The sequence below is a fragment of the Palaemon carinicauda genome, chromosome 18 (assembly GCF_036898095.1).
Source record: "Palaemon carinicauda isolate YSFRI2023 chromosome 18, ASM3689809v2, whole genome shotgun sequence".
Classification (NCBI taxonomy): Eukaryota; Metazoa; Arthropoda; class Malacostraca; order Decapoda; family Palaemonidae; genus Palaemon; species Palaemon carinicauda.
Window position 1 is genome coordinate 2,238 of NC_090742.1, and position 27,276 is coordinate 29,513.

A 27,276-nucleotide genomic window follows, 5' to 3' on the forward strand; every position below is an offset into this window, starting at 1 on the left:
TGAAAAAATTCCCGGGCCATGACATTAGGTCATTCAACTCTGGGTCACGGGACGCAAGAATCCTTTTCTCTGTTCTTACCGAACTGAGCATCGCAATCCCTGGTTGCTAGCCAGCCAGTTGGATGAGCGGGACTTCTTCACCTACCAAAGGAGGAAGGTTTGTTTTTGCATAGGAACGAATCACAAATTATAAAAATAATTTGTATTTTTCCTAGCTTTCACTTTCTGCCTCATCCACCTCACAAGTCCCAGGAAAAATTTAAATGAGGGCTCTGAATGCTGATAGACCAATACTGCTAGTGGGTGGTGGCTGCCAGAATCTTGATAATTCTTCATTTGCTGTTTCCAGCTTTTGCCAGAATCTTACCCCTACTAAAAGACTAGTTTGTATAGCTAGGAAAAATTCAAATTATTTTTAAACATTATTTTTTTTTTGTCTCATCTGATAAAAGTACATAAGTAATTTTTTCTTCTAAATCTCATCATTGTTTAAATGTCCCACATCAAGGTGATGTAAAGATATTGCTTAATTTATCTTGTTTTACGTTCGGACTGTGAGTAAAAAAATTTAGACTATTTTGTGTAAAATGACAGAGGGGTGAAGATGGCTAATTTAGTATACTAAAAAAGTTGTATTATTTTGATTACATAATTTCTCATGGATGTAATTTAAGGTTCATACAATAATATAGAGTACATGGTTACAGAAATTTTTGAAAATATTTGTGGGTTATGAGAAAACATTGGTGATCATGAATTAAGACTGGGAAGGATAGTAATAAGATAGTACTCCTATTCTTTCTGGAAGGAATTTTCTCAAGTTGGATTTGCTTTTACCACCATTTATGAATTGTTTGATGAATATTTCTACTTCTTTTATTGACTTCAATTTAGATATACAGCTATGGGAAGATTTTTCTTGCTGTAACAGATTAGCTTAAGAAAAGCTCCGTGTTGATATGAGAAAATTACCAGTACAGTATACATCACAAAGGGTTTTGATAATAATATTTAAATTTAGAACAAAATGATTAGAAAAGTAACTTTCATCATATCCAGTTGGTGATAGTAGTTGAAGTCTCCTTTTGTTTATTGCAGAGTCCTGTTGGGTGTCCCAGAAATTGCATGGAATGCAATGGGCTTGGTTTGGTTATTGAATAATCAAGTATCATGTGAGGAGGGTACTGTACTGCCTCTTCTAATGAAAGGTAACAATAACCTGTTTTTTTGTGTTAAGAGTTATTGTATTCATTGATAGAAAGATAAGTTTATTTACATCATGCTGGGTAATTATCACTTGAGTTGTATATACTTTCAAGTTTTGAGAATATTTACTCAAACATTTTGTTACAATATGCTGAGTTTCTTTTCTAATTTTTCAATTTACAAGCAAAAGAATTTGTGTTAATTTTGTTGTATGATTGAGTTTGAACATTACTAAATGATTGATGGTGGTGTCTGGTGAATGCTGATCTGAAACTTTTATGTTCTAAAATTTTAGCAAAAAAGTGCTTGTTTGTGAACCCAGATAATGTATTTAAAATAGTTACTAAATTTGCTTGTAATGGATGATTTATAGTTGCTTTAAAAAAAAATTTAGTGATCTAAGAATATAAAACAGAATCTGTTATTTAATAAGTGCTACATACTCAGCACTGATTTAACTATTATAAATATACAGTAATTAGACTTAAATTCATGATGAGTTTTATATATTCTGTAATAAGTCAAGTTCCCTTCTTTAGGTAGTACTAATTTTTATGGCAGGTGTAATTAATAAGTACCTTACACACTTGCTTAAATGGGTAGGTACTGTAATTGTTCAATGGTTATTTGCTACACATGTTAAGGGTAGAAGAGATTATAGCAATGGTAAGCAGCTTTTCTAAGGGAAGTTCCAAGATAAAACCATTGTTCTCTAGTCTTTAATAGTGCCCTAGCATATGTACAATGGCCTTCCACAGTCTTAGGTTAAAAATTCTCTCTTGCCTGAGGATACACTCATGCGCACTTTTATATCGATTTTCTCCTCTTATGCAGTAGTTTTTTTTTTTATAGTTTATTCTTAATGTTTTTCTTCTTTCATACTGTGTTGCTTTCCCTGTTGAGTCCCTATGTCTTACAATATTCTGATTTTCCAATTATTGTTTCAGCTTACTTTGTGATAATAATAATCGATATTATTATTTTTATTATTATTATTATTATTATTATTATTATTATTATTATTGGAGGAAGAAGGTAGTTAAACTTGCCTTTCAAGGACAAACTCAATGTTAACAATGTTAACGATCTCTCGTTTTTTTTTAATTACTTAATTTTTCTGTCCATAATCATTGGGATACTTAGCCATAAAGTGGAAATAGGTAAAAATTAGGGCTAATACCATTTCCTTTTTTATTTATATATTTACTTATGTGTGCAATAAAGGGATTTTGACGTAGGAAAAATCTTTCTGGGCGAAGGACCTGTGCCGCCCAGTGAATAAGCTCCATTTAGCACTTATTCTTAGGTAATTTACTGCTAAATATACCAGAGAAAAAATGTAAAGGAGTGCTAGGTTAACTAGCTCGCTCACCTATTGGTGTCGGTATAAAATTGGGCGTATATTCCAGAGGTCCCGCACTATTTAGATTAATCCACGACAGAGAACCCCAATAGAGGAGAGCCGTTCAACCTCACTCGGTACTACTACAATGCATCCGCTCAGAACCCAACTCCTTAGCACCCAAAGTTTGGGGACTCCAAGGGAGAGGAGCTGGGAGGGTTCACTGGGCGGCACAGGTCCTTCGCCCAGAAATAGATTTTTCCTACGTCAAAATCCCTTTTCTGGGCTCGAACCTGTGCCGCCCAGTGAATCTATACAAGAGAAAAATGTCACCAAACTTGCAAAATAAAGGAAAAAACATAAGCGTAAGAGAAAAACAGGATGCTTTAATCAGAGATGAGTACCAAAAAACAATTATAAGGGTATCTTAAATATGAACATAAATCCAATAAGGTAGGTATAATAATGCCGTGAGTGATAATATATACAGATACTCAGGAGCATAAAATTTACAAATATAATAACAGTATTCAGGTGCGCGACCAACGAATACAATAGGGTATAAATGAGGCAGGTAAGAGGGAGAGATAAAGAGTCAAGGCATTAACCTGTGAGTTACTCGTGAGTAACTACGCTCCCTGCGGCTACTGTAGAAAATTTTAGGGCTTCCAAATGTTTAAGGTAGTGTTTCTTGAACACTGACGGTGATTTCCACCCTGTATACCTGGAAAGGTCTGTAAAATTCATGTGGTGAAAGAAGTTCACCGAGGTGGCAACCGCCCTGATATCATGTGCAAGAGGAAAAGAGTCAGGGTTAGCTTGTTTAATAAAATACAAAATTTGTTGCCTGATCCCTTTAATAGTAATGGTACCGCCTTGTTCTCTAACGAATAGAGGCCCCGAGGAGTTAGAGGAGGTCCGGGATAGATAAGACCTAAGAGTAGTGACAGGGCACAGCGACGGATCTTGCGTGAGGGGAACAATTTTCCAGGAGGTCCATCTGTTTTGAGGGTCTTCATTCTTAGCCAAAAAGAATTTGTTAGGAGAAAGAAGGACCTCTCCTGAAGGCAGAAAGTCAATATGACCCGGGTCTCTCGACAAGGCTGCCAATTCAGAAATTCTTGCCCCGGAAGCCAAGCTCACTAGGAAAAGTGTTTTCCTGAGAAGGGGCATGTAACCACAAGAACTGTTAATGGTATCAGAAGCCAATTTGAGTACGTCATTAAGGAACCAGGTCACCGGGGTAGGACGAGTAACCGGTTTCAGTCTGGCACAAGCTTTCGGAATTGAAGCTAACAAAGAGTCGGTTAAGTCTATGTTAAAACCCACTAGGAAGATCTTTTTCAGAGCCGATTTAATAGTGGTGATAGTATTGGCTGCCAGACCTGATTCTAATAAAGATCTAAAGAAAGTGACTGTAAGGTTCAAGTTCATACAGTTCACGTCTGAGTCTATTAAAAATTTTGCCAACTTTTTAACTGCAGAGTCATACTGACGGATGATGGAATCCCGTTTATCCGATTCTAGGAACAAGGTGTTTTGAGGATCAATATTGGCACCATGCATAGCCGCAAACTTCATAAAGTCCATAAAGTTAGGGCGCTCTGAATGTTTGAGAAAGCGTACACAACGCGTGTTTGTACTATCTGAGACAGAACCGGATTGGGTATCGGGCGAGGGTATAATCTCAACTCCCGCAGGAGAGGATACCAGTTGCTCTTGGGCCAGTTGGGTGCGACCAAAGCTACTTGTCCCTTGAAGGATCTCAGTTTGTCTAGAACTTTCAGCAAAAGATTCACCGGGGGAAAGAGATAAATCTTTTCCCAGTTGTCCCAATTCTGTGACATGGCATCTGTGGCGTAAGCCTGAGGGTCTAGATTGGGAGCCACATATACTCTCAATTTGTGGTTGGATTCCGTGGCGAAGAGGTCCACTTGGAGACTGGGAACCTGAGAGAGAATCCACCGAAATGACTTTAGATCGAGTGACCATTCCGATTCTAGAGGGGAGGTCCGGGACAGGGCGTCTGCCACTACATTCCGGACTCCCGCCAGGTGGACAGCTGAAAGATGCCAACGGTTCGAGGCTGCTAGGGAGAATATGGCTACTAGAACATGGTTCAGAGGCCCTGACTTTGACCCGCCTCTGTTGAGGCAGCGGACCACCACTTCGCTGTCGAGGACCAGACGAAGGTGTTGTTTCTTGGGAAGAGCGAGACGTTTCAGGGTTAGAAGAACTGCCATGGCCTCTAGCACATTGATGTGAAAATGGCGGAACAAGGGAGTCCAAAGACCTTGAACTTTCTTGAGCTGAGAATAGCCGCCCCAACCTGATAGGGATGCGTCTGTGTGAATGATTAATTCCGGAGGCGGAAATCGAAGGGGAACTGACTTTGACAGACTGTTTGCTCTTGTCCAAGGAAGAAGTCTTTCCCGTAGAATGGGAGGAAGGCGGACTTTCCTGTCCCGGAGCTTCCGGTTCGCCCTCGAACGCCAGACACGATTGATATCTTTCAATTTTGCCTTCAGAAGAAGATCCGTCACTCAGGCAAACTGAAGGGACCCCAGAATCTTCTCTTGGAGTCGTCTGGAACTTACTTTGTCTTTGAGAAAGCGTTTGGTGTTCCTTGCAATCTCTAACCTCTTGGGTCTGGGAAGACACAGAGTATGAGATATAAGATCCCATTGCAGGCCGAGCCATTGGAACTTCGATTTTGGAAGAAGACGGGACTTCTTGAAGTTGATCTGGAAGCCTAGAGATTGAAGATAATGGATGACTTTGTGAGTGGCTTTTAGGCAATTTTGGGAGGTGTCTGACCAAATGAGCCAGTCGTCTAGATAGGCTACTACTTGAATCCCTTGATTCCTGAATTCCTGAACAGCGACTTCTGCTAGCTTTGTGAAGATCCTTGGGGCAATGTTGAGCCCGAAAGGCATCACCTTGAAGGAGTAACTTTTGTCCCCTAAGCGAAAGCCTAGGTACGGACGGAAGTGTCTCGCTATCGGGACGTGATAGTAGGCGTCTGTAAGATCGATAGAGGTGGTGACGGCCCCACGGGGAAGTAAGGTCCGCACCTGCGAGACGGTAAGCATTCGAAACTTGTCGCATTGAATGGACAAGTTGAGAAGGGATAGATCTAGAATCACTCTTCTCTTGTCTGAATCCTTCTTCGGGACACTGAACAGCCGACCTTGAAACTTCAGATGTTTCGTTTCTTGTATGGCGTTCTTTTGTAAAAGATCCTGGACAAATTCGACCAGGTCCGGAGTGGAATGTTGACGAAATTTGTTCGGAGGAGGAGGTCCTTGAATCCAACTCCACCCTAGTCCCTTGGAGATGATACTGAACGCCCAGGGACTGAACCTCCATTTGTTGCGGAAGGCATAGAGCCTCCCCCCTACCTGCTGTACCTCAGTATTGGTTTGAGGAGTTGCCTCCACATCCGCCTCGGAAGTTCTTTCCTCTGCGAAAGGCTCTTCCCCTGCCTTTGTTCTGGTTAGAGCCACGGTGGTAGCCTCTACCTCTACCATAACTCTGGGAAGAGCTATGAGCCTCGTAGGACTGGTTAAAGGCAGGGGAAGTGGCGGAGGCACCAGAAAGCTGGCTCTTAGGTAGCAGAACGGTGACATAGTCATCCGAAGGAGCCCGAGAGGTGGAAGGCTGTGCAGGGGCAACAGAAGATGGAGGAAGAGGCAGCCGGAAGTTGGATGAAGCACTCTGTTGTTGCCTGAACTGGGTGGAGGTATATGGTCTAAGCTTCTTCCTACCCCGGGCTTGATAATTTGCGGGGTAATACTTGCGTTTAGGGGTCAAACCCCAACGGGCTTTAAGGCTCTGATTAACCCTAGTGGCCTCCGCCAAGACTTCCTCTACGAGATCCTCGGGGAAGAGATTTGAACCCCAACAGGAGGACCGGATGAGTTTATTAGGTTCATGCCTAATCGTCGCCTCAGCTAGAACATGCTTGCGACATCTGCGTTTAGCAGTAGCGAAGTCATACAAGTCATAATACAAAGATTGTAACGTAGCCTTGTTGAGAGACTTAAAAATACTCTCCGTATCGTAAGTCAAGGCTATCGACTCCGTGGATGTGGCCAGGTTTAGAGTACGGCCCACACGTAGGCGGGAATCATATTCCTGTTTAATGAGGGATTCCGGGAGACGGGGAAGCTTCTCACTAAACAAGACTGAGGCACAGTCTGCTGCAAGCTTGCCGGAGGTAAAGGTGGTATGGACGTTGTCCCAACACTCAATACCTGAGGGAAGAAGGAGGGAGATTGGATCCACCTCTCGGATGGGAGGCAAGGGCTTCTCCTCCAGAGCATATTGAAAGGCAAGCTCTGCCACCTTATTGACGCATGGAGTCAAGGTGGTCTTGTCCATTAAGAACATCGTAAAGGAGCTTTTATAAGGCGTCAGCATGGTGTTAGTGCAGCCGATGTCATTCAAAAATCTGGCCCAAACAGATTGGGCTTGCTCCTTCGGGAAGATGACCGTCTCTTTGGGGACCTTGTCTAATCGGACTAAAGCTTCCTCGGTAAGTCTGGCATAACCATGAAATGGAAATGCCAGACCCGGAGGAAAGAATTCAAAGTCCTCTAGAGGACGAGTGCCAAGGCCCTCCAGAGTCAACATTCCGTCTGAGAACGGGGAATGAAGAGCCATCCGCCAGGGGTTGTTCTTGGCAAACGGCGGGAGCTTAGAGGCATCCGGTATGAGAGAGCTTTGGACTCTCTCCGGAGCTCCTTGCTCTAAAGCCCCAATTCTCTGACCGAAGTTAGAGAACATCGTGTCCATCCTCGACTGCATCTCCGAAACCAACTTTGCCTGCATCTCCGACACGATGCGAAGCATAGCTGATTCGGAAAGGCCCGGGCTAGCAGCAGGAGGGGCGGAAGGAACTCCCGGGTCGTCAGACTTAGAGGAGGAACCAGAGGTCTTTGAAGACGGGTTCGTACCATGTTTAGAGCCATGAGAAGTCTTGTGAGGCTTGCGAGCTTTGGGTAAGGTCCTTGAAGTAGACTTATCCTTAGGGGGAACCGGGTATGAACGTTGAGACGAATCACGGTCCCCAGAAAATCCAAGAAAGGAAGAGCGATCAGAAGAAGAAGAAAGAGCGGGGCTGAGGATAGGAATCTCAGCGCCGGACACACCTGCCTCACTTACCACCCTACCTGTATCCGGCTCGTCTAGCAACATTGGTTCGACGTCCAGGTTCATGGAGGCAACATTGTCCTCCAGACCTCCGGGGGCGTCCGATGGATCTTGCTCTGGGTCGATGAGACCCGTTATAGTGGCATCAATGTGGGCAATGATGGGAGCTGCCACATGCCTAGCCACAGCAGCTGAAGACTTGGCGTTGGGGTAAACCATGGTGCAGTAGTCCTCAGATAGGACGTACGGCCGCTTAGACTTTACATTCCGGGCAAACCCACCAACCCACACCTTCAGTGTGGCCCGAGCCGCAGACTTTTGCTCCGGGGATGCCTGAAATAATAGTGGGAATTATAAAAGGGAGACTCCCAATGGTCCTTCAAGACCATAGATATCTTACTAATAGTAAATAAAATAAGAAGGCAATATAGCCAACGGGACTCACCGAGTCAGATCCAAGGGTAGTGATGAGGTCGAAGCAAATCACACAGTTATCCGGGTGCCATACCACAACGTCTTCCAGTTGAACCCCACAAGGGGCGTGAGATCGGCAGACGGAGTGGCCACAAGGCTGGTGCAGAACAGCTGCACAGGCCGGCGTCAGACAATGCACCATCTGTAAAAAGAATAGTATATGAGAAACTGTAATTCTCTTAAGTAGGGGCGGGTCTGGAGGACCCGGGCCTAACATAGGTCTAACACAAGATTAGAGCTTAACTGTACTATTCTTTAAGTGCCCTAACATAGGTCTAACACAAGAATAGAGCTTAACTGTACTATTCTTTTTAAGTAGGGGCGGGTCCGGAGGACCCGGGCCTAACATAGGTCTAACACAAGATTAGAGCTTAACTGTACTAGTCTTTAAGTAGGGGCGGGTCCGGAGGACCCGGGCCTAACATAGGTCTAACACAAGATTAGAGCTTAACTGTACTTTTTTTTTTTTTTTTTTTTTTTTTTTTTAAATAGGGGCGGGTCCGGAGGACCCGGGCCTAACATAGGTCTAACGCAAGGTTAGAGCTTAACTGTAATAGTCTTACATAGGGGCGGGACCGGAGGTCCCGGGCCTAAACATAAGTCTAACTTGAAACTAAAGTATAACCATCCATTCCGGTCAAGCCGGGAGCATAAAAAAGGATGCAATAACAAGGAATTAAGACACATAGTGTCTGATTTCCCGGGGTGGGGTAGACCCCGGGCCGGGAAATAAAGGTATATTCAATACCAATTCCTTTAGGGACTCCGGGGTAGTGATCTGTCATATATAATCATCATAGGAAATGTTATAAAATAATAGGGGGGCGGAACTGTAACTAAGAACTGCCAATCGAACCCGGAGGGTTTCGTATAACATAAGCCAGAATGAAAAGTGAATATAAAATAGGGTACACCGGGATCCAACTCTGTAGACCGGTGGCCAACCAGACTAGACAGAGACTAAACTGCCGGGCCACCCGGAGGACAAAGTCCATAAACACTTAACTACCCCCTCTAAAAGGAGGGAAGGCAACGGTCCCTTAGTGGAGGGGGGAGAAGCCTAGCCTCCCACCTAGCTAGAGGGGGAGCGTGGGGGAGGATCACGTGATACGAGGCAGCAGGGCTACCAACTGACGATCCCCAACCAGACAGATCAAACGGAGTAATGGCACAAATATTCATTATAATAATAATAATAGCGTTAAATATATGAATAAACACATAGAAAATTTTTGGGCAAGGCATGCAACATAAATAATTAAATCACAAAAGACACACCTGATGGCTAAAATAACATTGCCGCCTTAGCACGGTCGGCAGCCATAGCGATACGTAAATGATATCGGCCCAAAAATTGAACCACGAGGATTCTAAACGCTAAATAATGAATATTCACAATAACAAATAATATTTGATAATAAAAATAATACACATAGTAACACCGCAAGTGAAAATTAAAAGCTCTCAAAAACAGTAGTACCAACTGTAGTGAAATCAAGCAAGATCGGTATGAACGAATAGAATAACTCCTATAATATAAATATTAAACGATCTAGGTTGCTCAAAACACAGTAAAATCCAGCTTGGTACTTAACTTAGACGGTGTCTCCTGGGAAACCGACGAAGAAGCCATAATTCACTAGAAAATATCCAAAATCGAGAGCACCAGAAAAATGCGGGTTACTTTGATCGTTGTGCTAAAAGGAGTTGGGTTCTGAGCGGATGCATTGTAGTAGTACCGAGTGAGGTTGAACGGCTCTCCTCTATTGGGGTTCTCTGTCGTGGATTAATCTAAATAGTGCGGGACCTCTGGAATATACGCCCAATTTTATACCGACACCAATAGGTGAGCGAGCTAGTTAACCTAGCACTCCTTTACATTTTTTCTCTGGTATATTTAGCAGTAAATTACCTAAGAATAAGTGCTAAATGGAGCTTATTCACTGGGCGGCACAGGTTCGAGCCCAGAAATTTTTATTTAGAGATATATTATTTATATGATAGAATTTTAAAATTTTATCTTTTGATATTACAGCCCTTATGATATACACTTGGGTGGCAATTGGCCTCATCATCATGGGAATATTGCTGTTGTTCGACTCCATGAAACGACCCAGCAGGCAAGGGGCCAATGATAGTAACTACCTCATGGAAAGCAGTCCTTTAGGGTAGGCTAGTGATATCCTTTTATAATAGAATATTTTTGCGTACTGCTCTGCATGACTGATTTTGTGTAGTTTTATTTTACAGTAATGTATTGAGACTTTACTGTAGGAAGAAAAATAATCTGTTGAAGCTTACCCGTTCTTTTCTTTATTTTTGTAAAATATGTGCTTCACTTGGCAATAAGCAAAGCTGTTATTTGCATGATAGAAAATGTGGATCAGTTATTTCTTTAGCACATATAAAAAATTAATTCTTGTAAAGAATAGAATATTGTATGTTTATTTTTCTTTAATTTAGAATTAAATTGGTCTGATACTTGAAACCCCCATTCTTATGGTACAGTTCACTGGCCAGTTGGTTGTAGATTTTTAATCATTTAGTCTCTTCCAATATTACTATACAGCTTCTTTTGATTCTGTTTCACCTTTAAAGCTTCTGTTTCACATATCTTTGTAAAAAAAGATCCTTAAAGGGGAACTTTACAAGAGTAGAAATTATGCTTTGTGGTCTTGTTAAAGGTTTTTTTTTATGTTAAGCCAAACTTACCAGCCATTAGTTTTTGTAATGGGACTCCTGATAAAACTGTATAGCATTGGTGAGACAACCAAAGTAAGTACTGTCACTTAGTAGAATGGGCTTCAGGGTTTTAAAGTTAATAGAATAGCATCATAAGACTTAGCAGAGTGGCTTCATAAACTAGAATATTAACATATTATTATTGATTTTCTAGACTGCAGCTATATGCTGGAATTAAAGATGAGATACTTTTTTATCTTGTATGCAACTGTACAGTGCTATATTTATTTTGTTTGTGTAGTTGTGTATAAGAAATGTTGTGTTATATGCAGTACTTGTATTTGTTTGATGAAAAAAAAAACTATTTACTATGTCCTAGTTTGTGATCTTGAGTACTACGACTTATTATTCTCAAATAACAGAAAATTGTCTGCTAGCCCATTTTCATAGCTGCACATGTACCCCTGAGGTCATAAGATCCAATTAGGTAAGAGCTTAGCTTTTTGTTTACCTAGCTGACAGCATTCTATTTTTTATTACTCTTAGCTTATGTCTGCTTTATCTCTCTTTCCCTGCTATTTCATGCTAGTATTTTTTTGTAGTCTTAATATCATTAATTCATGCTTAAAGATCTTCATCTGTTGCAAAATATTTTCAATATAATAAGTGATTCTAAATAGTATTCACCTGTTTCTGTGTGCTTTGTTATCGAGATTAGTGTTTTACCAGTGGCCGTGTGATATTTCCCAAAGTATCTTTGTTCCTTAAGTAGTAACTCCTGTGAAAGGACACATTTCGAAGTGTTGATGAATCCTCAGCAACTGTAACTCAGAGAACAATCTTTTTGTAGTCCTGGAGGCTAGAACCAGGTTGAAATAAAAGAAGAAAACCTTGAATAGAACTTTCTGTAGTGTTGGAGAGGGGAGTTATGCTCAAGGAAAATTGTACCTCTATGCCTGGATTAGACACCCTTCCTAGACCTTCAATCTTTTCATGTTACGAGGTGATCATTGAATATTAGGACAGCAAGACACTAGATCAAGAAAGCTCCTCATAAATCATAGCGCACACACAGTCATGTATTTAATCAAGGCCCAATGACCTGACATTTCGACGAAGACTTCTCCAGATTGCAAAGTTTGTGGGACTCTGTAACTTTGTTGAATCTGTCGTCATCTTTGAAGGAAACATCTAGTTTTTTATACTTTTTATACACTCCTCAGGCTTATTTTATAATGCATAGGGTTTGATTTTTTTTTCACCTGAAGGCATTGTATATTCTTGGACCTGCCTAGGAGCATATCTTACTACATTAGAACTAGATACCATACAGATGGAAAATTCATGTTGAAGACTATTCTATGTATGTACTATACATATATCTTTTTAAACGTTTTGGAGAATTGAGTGAAGTACTAGGTAGAGTTTAATTTTTATGCAGATTATTTTGTTGTTTAACATAGGGTTTACCTCTCTATTCCCTTATCCCCATCAAGCCTCTTAAGTGCAACCAGACACCATGTCAAACACTTGACAGACTATGTCTTTTGGATCCTTTGGATATAGTAATAAGGACATACTCCAGCTCTTGGTATAATATGCTTTAATTGGTATTGTAGAAAATGATGGAATTATTTCTGCTGTTATCACATGCTGATCATCAATTCTGCAGTGGAAGCGGAAAATATAAACTTCCGAGATATACTTACCTGGTAACTCGCATTCTGAAGCTGCAGTTCACTAGTTAGTTTGTTATAAAAAATTGATTAATTAGTTTTCTTCTATATAGTATTACAGCCAATTTCCTACTGTTTCATTGTATTAAAAATAATCCTTGGGCAAGCTGCATGAACTACTACTCTTAATGTATTGTTAATCTATTATTTCTATGAATCTCAACCAAAGTTCATATTGCTACTTACACAATGCTAGTTTATTATGGATGTCAATTCCTAAAAATTTAAAATTTACTATTTTCTTACCATGGTCTCACCCATCTAATTGTGTTGCCTGTATATGGCAGTGTATGGCTATAAGCAATGCTTGGAGATGCTAACTTTGTCTTGCTCATCACTGGTGACTGTGTATACATTATAAGTGCTACTTGGTTGTACCTGTTGGATTTTATACATGTTTTTTTCAATTACAGTGTAGTTCTAGTATTGTATCTCTAGTTATGGGTATCTTTGTTTAGCTGTAAGAACTTAATACCCTCTTATGGAAGAATATGTTAGGCTTGTATCTGAATGAGTTTGTGCATCAGACTCTAAATGTAAAAGGAAAGTTAAATTTCATTCTTGGAAGCATCTAGAAAGTTAGATTAGTAGAGTTAGGTAGGGATGGGATGATACTGCTCAGGCTATTTCTGGATTCTGAAGTTTGTAGTGTTGTGCTTTATTATCCATTTTCACCTCTTATAGTCAAGATTTTTTCATGCACCTGACTATGATAAACTGCCTTTGGGCATTGTCAGTGATCCTAGCCTATGATACCTTGATTCAAACTTTAGGCTAACTCCTTATGTTTTTGTAGCAGCTCTAGTGTAACATTTAGTTTGGGTCCTGAAAGTACACAGCATATAAAGATTTTATAGCCTCCATACGAGCCTCGCTCGCTCATCAGCTTCAGAACCTTCTTTGGTGAAACCCTCACTTTTTTGCATCCCGTCAGATTCAGAGATAGAAGATCGGGTTAGGAATTTGGATCCACTCATTCCTCCTTGCGATGAAACTCTAGTACACATTGAGTCTTGGATGTTAAACAGCTAATGGGCTTTTGAGAGAAATTTAATTTTCTATTTGACTGTGATGCTTGATATTAGAATTCAAAGTTAATGTTTATAATTTGATATAGTTCATAGTGTGATGGTAACTTTAAAGAGCTTTTTTTAAAAGATAAGTGCAAATTGTTTTTACAAATAAGGAAGAGACCAGTTATAAATTTTGCAAAAATTATATTGTTCCAACACAGATACTTACCTCAAACTACTTTCTTAGGAGTTACCTGTAATCTCCTCTCAACCGACCAGAGTTTTGTGCAGTATACCCTACGTCCGTTTTCTATGGAGGACTAACCCAGGAGTAAGGAGAACGTGCCCTGAGGGTAGACCTGAGCTAGGTCGGCGTTAGCTTGGGTCCTGCTAGTCAGTAAGTTCTCTGGTCGCGTCGTGATACCATCACGCCGCTCTCATTCTCTTACGACCCTTTGTGTCCCGCCTCGTGTGTCCCACGTGGTTGCCGCATGGTGTATCTGTGCTTATCCCTTGTGTTCTCGCGTGTTCATTGCCTTTCCTTGTGTTTCCCAAGTGAATTCCTTGATTATTCCCTTCGTTCCTGTGTCTTATGGTTGTGTGCGATGGAGCAGATCCGCCGTTGTCCTGGGCCTAGAGCCGGAAAGTCGTGTGGAGCGTTCCTTTCCAAGCCCGAAGTGGACCCTCATTCCCTTTGCTCTTCCTGTAGAGGCAGGGTGTGCTCGCCGTCGGATACGTGCAATGAGTGTGTTAGCTGGAATGAGATCCAGTGGGTGCGTTATGGCACTAAAAAGAAGAAGTCGTCGAAACGTTCGCCCAGGAAGTCTAGCATCTCTTCGCCGTTACCGTCGCCCAGCGGACGGTCCGACGGGACTTCTGTCTCGCCTTCCCCTACCCAGAGTAGGGGACGAGGTAAGTCCGTTGCGGGGAAAGGGCCGAGGGCCCTTCCCCAGGATTCTAATGTGTATGAAGTGGGGGTTGCTGGGACTTCTCAGGCTAGTAGGGAGCCTGATAGTGCTGTGTCTGGGGGTTCTGGAGACTCTGCCCTTGTGCTTGGGGGGCACGTCTCCTCCGACGACCCCTTGTGGAGTAGCAATGTTGTGCCTGTTTCTTCGCCCGCTTCGTGGGCCTGTGTTTCAGGTACTTCAGCGGCTGGTGACGCCCAGGAGAAGTTGGACTCTACGGTAAGTGAGCCCTTCGGGTGGAGGCTCCCTAAAACGCCAGGTAGGTCCCCAATGCGGATGGAAGAGGGCCTGGATACCTGGTTCCCTAGTGTAGTGCGTCCAAACTCTTTTCCAGCTCCTCTGTCGACGGTTCCGGATTCTTTCCTACAACCCTCGACCTCTGGAACTCAGCGGGTCGCGAAGCCCTCCGTAGCCCCCGCTCCCGCCCGTCGATCGGGTTGTACAGTATCGTCGGGCTCTTCAGATGGTGGTTCTTCGATCTCTTCAGAAGGTGAAGCGAGGAGGAGGCGCCGGCGATGGAGGGAGCGGTCCAGGAGCAGGCATTCCGGCTCAAGGTCCCGCTCGAGATTCAGTAGAAAACGGTCCCGGTCTCCACGGAGGACGTACAGGAAGAGTAGGTCCCCCGATGGTGATTGGGTCTTCGTTCCCCGTAGAAGTGATTTGCAGCGTTCCCCTGACCGACGGTCCAGGGATTATTCGCCGCGAAGGCCATCTTCCAGCCGCAGATATGACCCTCGCAGGGAGCAATGCGAGAAGGCCTCTTCAGGCAGGCGTAAGTCCGCGAAGCTCCCGGCTCACCCCGCCCAGCGGGGGGAGCCGTGCTTCCGTACGGGCAGCCAGGGCAAGTCAGCACAGCTGGCTCGGCCCTTGGACTTAAAGGAACGGTTCCCTCCGTCGGGTCAGCCCACGGGATCCGCGTCCTCGTCCTCCAGAGAGATTACACGGACGGTAGTCCTCGCCGGCACGGCGATGCCCGTCCTGGCCCCCAACTCTGGTGCGGAGGTTCCCATCGGGGCAGACCGCTACCACCGCAGGGGAGTGCCTGTTGATCCAGAGCCGAAGCGCCCGGTAGGAGTGCCCGGTGACCCGGCTCCTCGGGATCAGGCGGAAGGTACTGCTGACAGCAGAGAAGGTTCCCCGACCGAGGACTCGGCGTATCGGAAAGTAATAGGCCTGATACGAAGGCATCATCGGATTGGGGAACCTGTTCCAACCGACGAGGACTTCTGGAGGTCCAGCCTGAGTCGGTTGATGGAGGCACCCGTCCAGCAGAAAACCTCCCTGGCCCTACCTGTGGCCAAAGATCTAGTCCTGGGACGGGCTCATGTTGATAAAGTTGTGGCAGGCAATGCCGAAGTTCCCAAAACACAGAGCTCCTCGAAGTTGCTACAGGGACTCAGGTCCCAGAGTAGGTTCTATGTGCCAGAAGGACAGCGGCCGGGAGCCTGCAAAGTGGAGCCTTCCCTCGAAGTTCTGGGACAGGGTGCCCCGGAAGACAGAGCCTCCTCGGCCCCGATTTGCTTTTCGCAGTCGGAGGCAGCGATGATGGAGGAGATGCCGAAAGACTTGGTGCACGTCTCCTCTTGGTTGGACTGGTGGGCCTCCACGCTAGTAAGGGTACAAGCCACCTATGACTCGACAGACTCTGAGCAACAGAACCTACTGAAGGAGCTTATCATCTCCGGGGGCAAGACTCTGAAGTTCCTTACATATCAGTCCCTTGCCCTCTCAGCGAACTGGGTTCTGCGCAAGAGGGATACTATCCTGGCGAAGCTTTCCCGGAAGATCCCGGACAGGGAGGCGAGGGCCATGAGGAGCCTTCCTGTGTGGGGTGACTCCTTGTTCCCCTTGAAACAGCTAGAGGAGATAATGGAGAAGGTAGCTAAACGGAAGAAAGTGAGCGCTCCCAGACCTCAACCGGTAAGGAGGCCCCCCTACAAGAGGTCAGCATCAGACGGGCCCTCTACTTCTCAGGCCCCTCCTAGCCTGGCGAGGAGAGAAGCCCCTTCTTCCTCGTGGGCTTCAGCGCCACAGCCCCCCCGTAGAGGAGCTCCAGCAGCGTCTGCCTCTTTTAGAACAGGGTATTCTGCTTTCAGGAGAGGCCGCTCCTCCAGGAGGAGGTAGAGTGGGAGGCCCCCTACTCCTGCCCAAGCCTCAGGTTTGGGGATGCCTCAGACGACATTGGCAAGCATGGAGGGCTCACGGAGCGGAACCCTGGACAGTATCTGTACTGAAGGAAGGGTACAGGCTCCCATTCTTAACGGGACTTCCACCTTTGATTCCGGCCAGCCTGACGGAGTGGCTAGCACCCAAGGATCCGTTGAAGAGGGCGGCCCTTCAAGAAGAGGTGTCCACTATGTTGGAGAAGGGCTCCATGGAAGAGGTCCTACACCCGGGACCAGGTTTCTACAGCCGACTATTCCTGGTAGAAAAGGCGACGGGGGGATGGAGACCGGTGATAAACCTGTCAGCTCTCAACAAGTTTGTTTGTAAGACGGATTTCAAAATGGACACTCCGAAGTCGGTCTTGCAGTCCTTGAGGGAGAAAGACTACATGATGACCATAGACCTCAAGGACGCATACTTTCAAATTCCGGTCCACCCCTCAAGCCGAAAGTTTCTCAGAGTGAAATGGGGTGCCCAGATCCTGCAATTCAAGACCCTCTGCTTCGGGTTGTCAACTGCTCCCCAGGTATTCACTAGAGTCTTCACGACAGTCTCGGTGTGGGCTCACGAGCGGGGTATTCGCCTCATCCGGTACCTGGACGACTGGTTGCTCCTTTCCTCCTCAGAGGACGTTTTGAAGGAGCAAGGTGTAAAGCTTCTTCAATTTTGCAAGGATCTGGGTATCATGATCAACCCAGAAAAATCGAACCTGTCTCCCTCCACCAGGATGACCTACTAGGGGATGACACTGGATTCCCGACTAGTGAAGGCCTTTCCGTCAGAGGAACGGGTAAGCAATCTAATAGATCCTTCTGCCTTTCCTTTCGGGACAACCCAGGAGAGCCAAGGACTGGCAAAGGCTAATAGGTCATCTGGTGTCATTGGAGAAACTGGTTCCCCAGGGGAGACTCAGGCTCAGGAGCATCCAATGGAACCTGAAGGGCTCCTGGAACCAACTGGACTCGCCCCAAAAATGAATCCCAGTTCTGCCAAACACAATACCTTCCCTGGAGTGGTGGCAGTGCCGGTCAAATACGCTCAAGGGGATGCCCTTCGCGACCGAGCTTCCCGAGATGCTCCTTTTCACAGACGCCTCCAACGAGGGATGGGGAGCACATCTCCTCAACGAGACGGCGAGAGGAACCCGGACGGACGTGGAGAAAGGCCTACACATCAATGTCCTAGAGTTGAAGGCAGTCCAAAAGGCTTGTCTGCAGTTCATCGAACTACTAAGGGGAAACACTGTGGCGTTGATGTGCGACAACGCCACAGTAGTCGCGTACATAAAGAAGCAAGAAGGCCTCAAGTCAAGGGAGTTGTGCGATCTCGCCCTAGAGATCCTGGATTGGGCGGAGGCGAACCAGATAGTGTTATTGGCAAGGTTCATCCCCGGGAAAAAGAACGTCCTAGCCGACGGTCTCAGCAGGATGGGTCAGATAGTGGGAACAGAGTGGTCCCTCCTCCCAAAAGTAGCCAGGCTCATCATTCAACGGTGGGGTTCCCCAGTGATGGACCTCTTTGCAACCAGGCTGAACGCGCAACTCCCCGTGTTTTGTTCTCCTGTCCCAGACCCAAAGGCAGCCTTGGAGGATGCCTTTCAGCACAAATGGGACAACCTAGACGTGTACGCTTTTCCCTCCTTCACGTTGATCAGGCAAGTGCTCAACAGAGTAAGGGCTGCCCGAAACTTAAGGATGACTTTGGTAGCGCCCTGGTGGCCGGAGAGAGAGTGGTTTGCGGATCTGAAAGACCTGGCATGCCTTCCTCCATGGCCACTCCCCGACAGGCCAGATCTTCTACAACAACCACACTTTCTCAGGTTCCACGACAACCCACAGTCTCTACGCCTTCACGCCTGGAGACTATCGAGCGACTGCTGAGGAAGGAAGGATATTCGTCAGGAACTGCTAAGAAGATGTCGCTTTATCTGAGAAGGTCGTCGGCAGCGGTCTACCAAGCGAAATGGGCCTCTTTTACGAAGTGGTGTTCTTCAAAGAACATCAAGCCCCTCAAAGCCTCAGTCCCAGATATCGCAGACTTTCTAGTATATCTCAGAGACGAGGCAGGGATGTCAATCCCAGCTATAAAAGGAGTACGGGCAGCCTTGGGTCAAGTCTTCCTTCTGAAGGGCATCGACCTGGGTTCCTCTAGACACATCTCTATGCTTATCAGGAGCTTTGAACAGACCTGCCCTCCTCAAACTGTTAGGGTGCCTCAGTGGGACTTGGCTAGGGTTCTGAAGATGTTTAGTAGCCCCCCATTCGAACCGATGAAAGATATTGTAGACAGGGATCTCACTCTCAAGACGGTCTTTTTGTTGGCCTTGGCCTCTGCGAAAAGAGTAGGAGAGATCCATGGGCTGTCTTACGATGTCTCTCATTCGAAGGGGTGGAGAGAAATCTCCCTCAAGTTCGTCCCTTCTTTCGTGGCAAAAACCCAGAATCCAGCAGTCTGGGATCCTAAGTTCGAGGGGTTCTCACTGCCAGCCATTCCTAAGACTGGGAATCCAGAGGATGTGAGGTTGTACCCTGTCCGTGCCGTTAGGAAGTACCTTGAGAGGACTGCACATCTCCGGCCGAGTATCAAGAGTCTTTTCGTCTCCACAGGTGTTACGAAGAAGCAGGTATCGAAGAATACCATATCCATTTGGTTGAGACAAGTTATTGCCAAGTCCTATAAGGAGGAGGGACTGGCCCTGCCAGGTACTCCTAGGCCCCATGACATTAGAGGACTAAGCACTTCCTTAGCCTTTGAGAAGAACATGGCAGTGGGCCAGATCCTTCGGGCGGGCACCTGGTCAAACCAGTCGACCTTTACGGCCCATTATCTCAAGGATTACTCAAGGAGGTCTTTGGACGGGTTTTCCATTGGGACAGTCATCTCCGCGCTCCAAGCGATTTAACGGTGAAGCCCCAGGTGCAATCGTGGATAGCAAAACCAGGAGACACAGGTTCGTTCCTTTTCACCCTAATCCCCGTTTTCCTATCCCTACCGGAGATAACCACACATATGTAACCAATGAAGAACACGTCTCTGCAACTTTGTCATTGGACTCAGCATCAGAAAATTTTTTAAAGGGTGAGTACTTAGACACTAACGTGAGCTCTTTGTGTAGTTTGCCCTACCGTTCCTTTCCCAGTTTTTATTTTATAGAGCCTAGTTCATATCTAGGTTACTTGTCGTCCGCTTAGCTGGGTCTGAAGGTCAGGAAGACACTCCCACCTCCTAAAGTGTAAGTCTCCTAAGAAAGTAGTTCGAGGTAAGTATCTGTGTTGGAACAAATCAAAAATTTTAAATAATTTGTATTTTTCCTAACATACTTACCGAGAACTACTTTCGGGTAATGGCCCTCCCTACCTTCCCCGAGTGCCTTTCTGCCCTTGCAGGGACTTTTTGCTCCATCCGAGGAACTTACTGACTAGCGGGACCCAAGCTAACGCCGACCTAGCTCAGGTCTACCCTCAGGGCACGTTCTCCTTACTCCTGGGTTAGTCCTCCATAGAAAACGGACGTAGGGTATACTACACAAAACTCTGGTCGGTTGAGAGGAGATTACAGGTAACTCCTAAGAAAGTAGTTCTCGGTAAGTATGTTAGGAAAAATAAAAATTACTTAAAATTTTTGATATTTCCATATTTTTCATCCTGGAAATAACAGGGTCCTTATAAAAGAAAATTATTCAAGCATACAGTAATAAAGTAACAATGAAATTTCAAATTTTTTACCCTTTTCAGAGAGAGGATCTTTTCTTATCATTGGCCATATATTACAATAATTTGGATTATGCAGTTCATATCAAATATGCGTTCCAAGAACGGTGGGACAACATCAATGTTCATGCATTCCCACCGTTCTGTCTGATGAGAAAAGTACTCAACAAGACCTGAACATTGGTCAATCTTTCGATGACCTTCATAACTCCGCTATGGCATCACGCAGAGTGGTTCCCAGACCTTATGCTGCTCCTGACGGAGCTGCCAAGAGAATTTCCTCCACGACATAATCTACTCGGACAACCATACGCCAACATCTACTACAAGGCAGTAGCTTCGCTATGTCTTTACCCCCTGGAAACTATCCAGCATCTCCTCACTCGGAGAGGATTTTTGCAACAAGTTGCAAAAAGGATGTCTGAATGTCTGTGAAAGTCATCAGCTTCAGTCTACCAGGAAAGTGGATCGTCTTCTATGGTTGGTGTCGTGGAAGGGGACTCTATCAACTGGATGCCACTATTTCAGCTATAGCAGAGTTCTACTTGTATTTCAGTGATTAAAGGCTATCGCTCAGCCTTGAGTCTCGCCTTTAAACTGAAAGGAATGGGCATTTCCTCAGTGCTAGAACTTTCCCTCCTCATATGAAGTTATGAACTTACCTGTCCTCAGTCAGAAGTGAGACCTCCCCCATGGAACGTGGTTCGAGCTCTTCGGTCCCTAAAAGGACCCCGTACGAACTATTACGCCAGGCAACAGATCGCCACCTAACTTGGAAGACAGTGTTCCTACACGCCTTGGCCTCGGTCAAACAAGTTAGTGAACTTCATGGTCTCTCGTATGACGTCGCTCATTCAAGTGGATGGGGATAGGTAAGTTTCAGCTGTCTCTTGAGTTTGTTGCAAAGACTAGGAATCCAGGGGTTTTGTACCTTAGATTCAACTCCTTCCGGATAACGAGTCTCTGCTCTGTAACTGACACCCCAGATCATCTGTTACTATGCCCAGTAAGGTGTTTGAGGCTCTACCTCAAGAGAACAGCAACAGCTCGCCCTTGAGTGGCCTCACTTTCCTTCAGTATGGGCAGAATTATGAGGAGGATCATGAACAACACAATCTTTACCTGGATTCACAGGGTCATTGACCATGCTCTGAATCACGGTCCTTCTTTATCACGTCGTCCCAGCGCCCATGGTGTCAGGGCCATAGCTACATCCCTGGCTTTCAAAAAGAACTACTCTGTGGCACTGGTTTTACAAACGGGTGTGTGGAAATGTCAACCAATTTTCACCGCCCACTACCTGCAAGGCGTGAGACACAGGGACCTCGATATGTTCTCTATTGGTCCTGTGGTGGCTGCATAACAGCTGGTTGTTCCAACACGGTTACTTACCTAGAACTACCTTCTTAGGAGTTACTGGCTAACTCTACCTAACCGACCAGCTTTTTGTATAGTTTATCTCCCTCTTCTCGTTTTCTACGGGGTCAACCTCTGGCAGTGTGGTACATGCCCGAGGCGACCCCGGGGTCAGGCAGCGTGCTATCTCAGGTCGACTCTCCAGTAAGTTTCTGGTCGCGACGTGATATACATCTCGCCGTGCTCTCTCTTACCTGTGCGACCCTCGTGTCCCCCGATCCTTTGTGCTTACCGCGTGTTGCCCACGTGTTTTCATTTCACTTTCCCGTTCATCCTTGTGTCTCTTGGTGTGTTAGCGTTGTGTTATGGAGCATCCTCGTCGTTGCCCTGGGCCTGTGGCTGGGAAGTCTTGTGGGGCTTTCCTCTCCAAGCCTGAGGTTGATCCCCACTCCCTGTGTTCCACGTGTAGGGGGAAAGCGTGTTCCCCTACCTCTACGTGCCCGGAATGTGCTGATTGGACTGAGATCCAGTGGGTGCGCTTCGGGACGAAGAAGAAGAAGGCAACTAAGAAGATGCCTAAAGATTCAAGCATTTCTTCGCCTGCAGGTTCGCCAGACGATTCGGCAGACCGTAGCGCCCGCTCTTCTTCCCCTACCCAGCGTAGGGGACGAGGTAAGTCCGTTTCGGGGAAGAGGCCCATTGCCCTTCCCCAAGAGTCTGATTTTCCTGTGGGGGATGTGTCCAGTGTGGGGCAGGCATGTGTGGGGCCTGAGTTGAGTGCAGAAGTGTGGGTAGGAGGCGAGGGCCTGGTGCCCGCAGGTCCCGTCGCCTCGGAAGATCCTATGTGGGGTAGGCCGAGTGCCGATACTTCCCCTGCCTCGTGGCGTGTTTCGAGTGCTTCGACCGGCGGGGGAGACATGGAGAAAGGTAGTTCAACGTCTTCGGACCCCGCCACGTGGGTGAAACCTAGGACTCCCTTCAGGTCTCCCGTTAGAGAGCAGGTAGATCAGTGGCTCTGTAAAGGACTTGCGGGGACCCCTCCGGCTCCCTCGGCTACGCTACCCCCCGTGTTTCTGCAACCGCCCGCACCTGAGAAACAACGGGATTTTCCCCCCACGGTCTTGGACGTGTCGGCCGGTCGGAGAGCTCCGTCCTCATCCTCGTCGTCATCGGACTCTTCGTCTTCTTCGTCATCAGAGGACGAAGACAGGAACCTGATCAAAAGGAAGAGGGAGAAATCCCGAAGGAAGAAGAAGTCTCGTTCCCTCTCGAGGCATGGTAGGAAACGGTCGAAGTCCTCTAAGAAAAAAGTGAAGAGGAGTAAGTCAAAGGACTGGGTGAATGTCACAGTGCCCCGGAGCGAGCTGTTTAGGTTTTCCACAACTGCGGCCGCTTCCGGGTGGCTCCCTAGATCCTCGCCTTCGTTGTGTCACCCTCCTAGCTCCTCCTTCGACCTAGCCGCCCGGCGGGAGGGCTCGAACCGAGAACCCCGTGCATTGTTTAACCCTACAGTAGCCTCCGCCCCTTCTTCCCTTAGGAAGGATATAAGGAGTATGAAGGAAGGCTTAGCGTCGACCACGGGCACCTTGGAGGCCTTCCTTAAGCACCAAGGGCGCCCGTCGGTCCGCATGGATCCCCCATCCACGGAGCCCCCCGTGGAACAAGGTACTCCCATGACGGATGCCTTTGTATCCACGGGGCAGACCATACCACTGGCAGGCTCGGAGGACGTTGGTACTCCCATGACGGATGCCTTCGTCCCCACGGGGCAGCCCGTACCACTGGCAGGGCCGTCGGGTGTTGTTTTTCCCACCGTCACGGCTTACCCCCGTACGGAGGAACTGGTGACGGAAGACCTGGTGGAAGGAGGGGAGTGCTCGACGGACGACATCTCCTCCTACCGTAAGGTACTGGCCCTCAATCGAAGACACCACCGGTTGGATGAGCCCAATCCCTCAGCTGCAAAGGCAGTACTTTACGGACTGTCCAGGATGATCGACAGTCCGGTACAACAAAAGCCATCTCTGTCTCTCCCTCTCGCTCAAGACGTAAAGCTGGGGATGGAACAGATCGATGGATACTTGGCAGGACTAGCAGAGGCCCCCAGAAGCCAGAGTTCCTCCAAACTTCTGCCGGGCCTAAAATCCCAGAAACGTGTTTTACGTTCCCGAAGGGCATCGCGGCGATCCCCGTGCGGTGGAAGCAGCGGTGTCCGCGCTGAACCAGGGAACCTCGGAAGACAGGGCATCCACGGCCCCCGTGTGCTTTTCCCCGACGGAAGCATCTATGATGGAGGACATGGCTCAGGACCTGGTCTACGTGTCCTCCTGGTTGGATTGGTGGTCATGCGCTTTGGTGGGGTTTCAGGCATCACACGACCTCTCCCTTCCAGAAAATCAGGCCATGCTGCGGGACCTTGTTAGTTCTGGGGGCAAGGCTTTCAAATTCTTATCGTCCCAGTCTCTGTCGGTAGCTTCGAACTGGGTCCTGTTTTGAGCAAACTAATGCGGAAGTTGCCTGACAGGGAAGCAAGGAGACTGAGAAATTCCTCCCTGTGGGGGAATGACATATTCCCCATCAAGTTGGTAGAGGATACTATGGAGAAGGTGAGGAAAGTGAGAGAGACGGATCCTAGGCCCCCGCCTATGAGAAAGACCACGTTTAGGAGAGCTCCAACGGACGTCCCTCACTCCTCACAGACCACACCCTTGCTTCCCAGAAGAGAACTTCCTTCAGCCCCTTGGCTTCAAGCCTCGCAACAGCCCACCCGTAGGACCACGGCAGGCCCTCAGACAGCCTACAGACCCTCCTATGGTAACGCTAGGAGAGGTAGATCTGGCCGCTCCTCCAGGAGAAGGTAGGAGGAGAGGCCCCCTACTCCCGCAGGAGCCCCTAGTAGGGGGATGCCTCAGACATTTTTGGCAAGCATGGCGGGATCTCGGTGCGGATCCCTGGACGGTGACGGTCCTGAAGGAGGGCTACAGACTCCCGTTCCTGGAAGAGCCTCCCCCTCTCATCCCAGCCCAGAGGGCCGATTGGCTGGTTCCAAAGGACCCCTTGAAGAGGTTGGCGCTACAAGAGGAAGTAGCGGCCATGATCAACAAGGGTGCTTTGGAGACAGTGGAGAACCCCGGCCCGGGTTTCTTCAGCAGGCTCTTCCTGGTGGAAAAATCGACAGGAGGGTGGAGGCCAGTCATAGATCTCTCAGCCCTCAACAAGTTCGTCTCAAAGACGGAATTCAAGATGGATACCCCCAAGACAGTGATCGCAGCCTTGAGGGAGGGGGATTTCCTCATGTCTCTCGACCTCAAGGATGCCTACTTTCAAATCCCTGTATACCCCTCCAGCAGGAAGTTCCTCAGGATCAAGTGGGAGTCCAGGGTCCTGCAGTTCAAGACCCTGTGCTTCGGCCTCTCGCCGGCCCCGCAAGGGTTCACGAGAGTGTTCGCCTCGATCTCGGCGTAGGCACACGATTATTATTATTATTATTATTACTATCCAAGCTACAACCCTAGTTGGAAAAGCAAGATGCTATAAGCCCAGGGGCTCCAACAGGGAAAAATAGCCCAGTGAGGAAGGGAAATAAGGAAATAAATAAATGAAGAGAACAAATTAACAATAAATCATTCTAAAAACAGTAACAACGTCAAAACAGACATGTCATATATAAACTATTAACAACATCAAAAACAAATATGTCATAAATAAACTATAAAAGACTCAAGTCCGCCTGGTCAACAAAAAAGCATTTGCTCCAACTTTGAACTTTTGAAGTTCTACTGATTCAACCACCCGATTAGGAAGATCATTCCACAACTTGGTAACAGCTGGAATAAAACTTCTAGAGTACTGCGTAGTATTGAGCCTCGTGATGGAGAAGGCCTGGCTACTAGAATTAACTGCCTGCCTAGTATTACGAACAGGATAGAATTGTCCAGGGAGATCTGAATGTAAAGGATGGTCAGAGTTATGAAAAATCTTATGCAACATGCATAATGAACTAATTGAACGACGGTGCCAGAGATTAATATCTAGATCAGGAATAAGAAATTTAATAGACCGCAAGTTTCTGTCCAACAAATTAAGATGAGAATCAGCAGCTGAAGACCAGACAGGAGAACAATACTCAAAACAAGGCAGAACGAAAGAATTAAAACACTTCTTCAGAATAGATTGATCACCGAAAATCTTGAAAGACTTTCTCTATAAGCCTATTTTTTGTGCAATTGAAGAAGACACAGACCTTATATGTTTCTCAAAAGTAAATTTACTGTCGAGAATCACACCTAAAATTTTGAAAGAGTCATACATATTTAAAGAAACATTATCAATACTGAGATCCGGATGTTGAGGAGCCATCGTCCTTGACCTACTTACAATCATACTTTGAGTTTTGTTAGGATTCAACTTCATACCCCATAATTTGCACCATGCACTAATTCTAGCTAAATCTCTATTAAGGGATTCACCAACCCTAGATCTACATTCAGGGGATGGAATTGATGCAAAGAGAGTAGCATCATCTGCATATGCAACAAGCTTGTTTTCTAGGCCAAACCACATGTCATGTGTATATAGTATGAAAAGTAATGGGCCAAGAACACTACCCTGTGGAACACCGGATATCACATTCCTATAATCACTATGGTGCCCATCAACAACAACTCTTTGAGATCTATTACTTAAAAAATCAATAATAATGCTAAGAAACGAGACACCCACTCCCAACTGTTTCAGTTTGAAAACAAGGGCCTCATGATTAACACGGTCAAAGGCAGCACTAAAATCAAGGCCAATCATACGAACTTCCCGACCACAATCAAGGGATTTCTGTACTGCATTGGAGATTGTAAGAAGGGCATCACATGCTCCAAGGCCTTTACGAAAACCAAATTGCAAACTAGGGAGTAGATGATTACCTTCAGCAAACCTATTAAGACGTTTTGCCAGAAGACGTTCAAAAACTTTAGATAATATGGGAGTTATGGAAATTGGGCGGTAATCAGTGGGACTTGAGCTACCACAAACACATTTACATAGAGGAGTAACATTACCAATTCTCCAACTAGTGCTAAAAGCTCCTCTTCTTGCTAACTTGCGCAAAATAACAGATAACTTTGGAGCTAAGAAATCTGCTGTCTTTATAAAAAACAAAGGAAAAATACCATTTGGGTCTACACCTCCATAAGCATCAAGGTCCATCAACAGAGCTTTAATCTCACGAGATCGAAAAGCTAAACTAGTTAGTTTAGCCTCAGGAAAACAGGAATGAGGAAGTTCAAGTTTTTCATTACTCTGTTTACTGTCAAAAACATCAGCCAAAAGGGTTGCCTTTTCCTTTGGACAGTGAGTGACTGAGCCATCTGGTTTAAGTAAAGGAGGAACTGTTGCATCTACACCAAAGAGTGCAGATTTAAGGGTAGACCACCATTTATGTTCCTGAGTTGTACCAGAAAGTGTTTCTTTTATGGT

The 27,276-nt window shown here is 46.1% G+C and overlaps 1 protein-coding gene across 3 annotated transcripts in view; it reads left to right on the plus strand.

Annotated features, from left to right (window-relative positions):
* The first annotated feature begins 1,101 nt into the window (after positions 1–1,101).
* The window catches only part of LOC137657571 (diacylglycerol lipase-beta-like), a 227,171-nt gene continuing 200,996 nt past the window's right edge, over positions 1,102–27,276 (plus strand). For all 3 annotated transcript variants that reach the window (XM_068391904.1, XM_068391905.1, XM_068391906.1), the window contains exons 1-2: positions 1,102–1,208; positions 10,212–10,344. In XM_068391904.1, the coding sequence (XP_068248005.1) occupies positions 1,136–1,208; positions 10,212–10,344 (206 nt within the window). In that variant the 5' untranslated portion in view covers positions 1,102–1,135. The remainder of the gene's footprint in view (positions 1,209–10,211; positions 10,345–27,276) is intronic.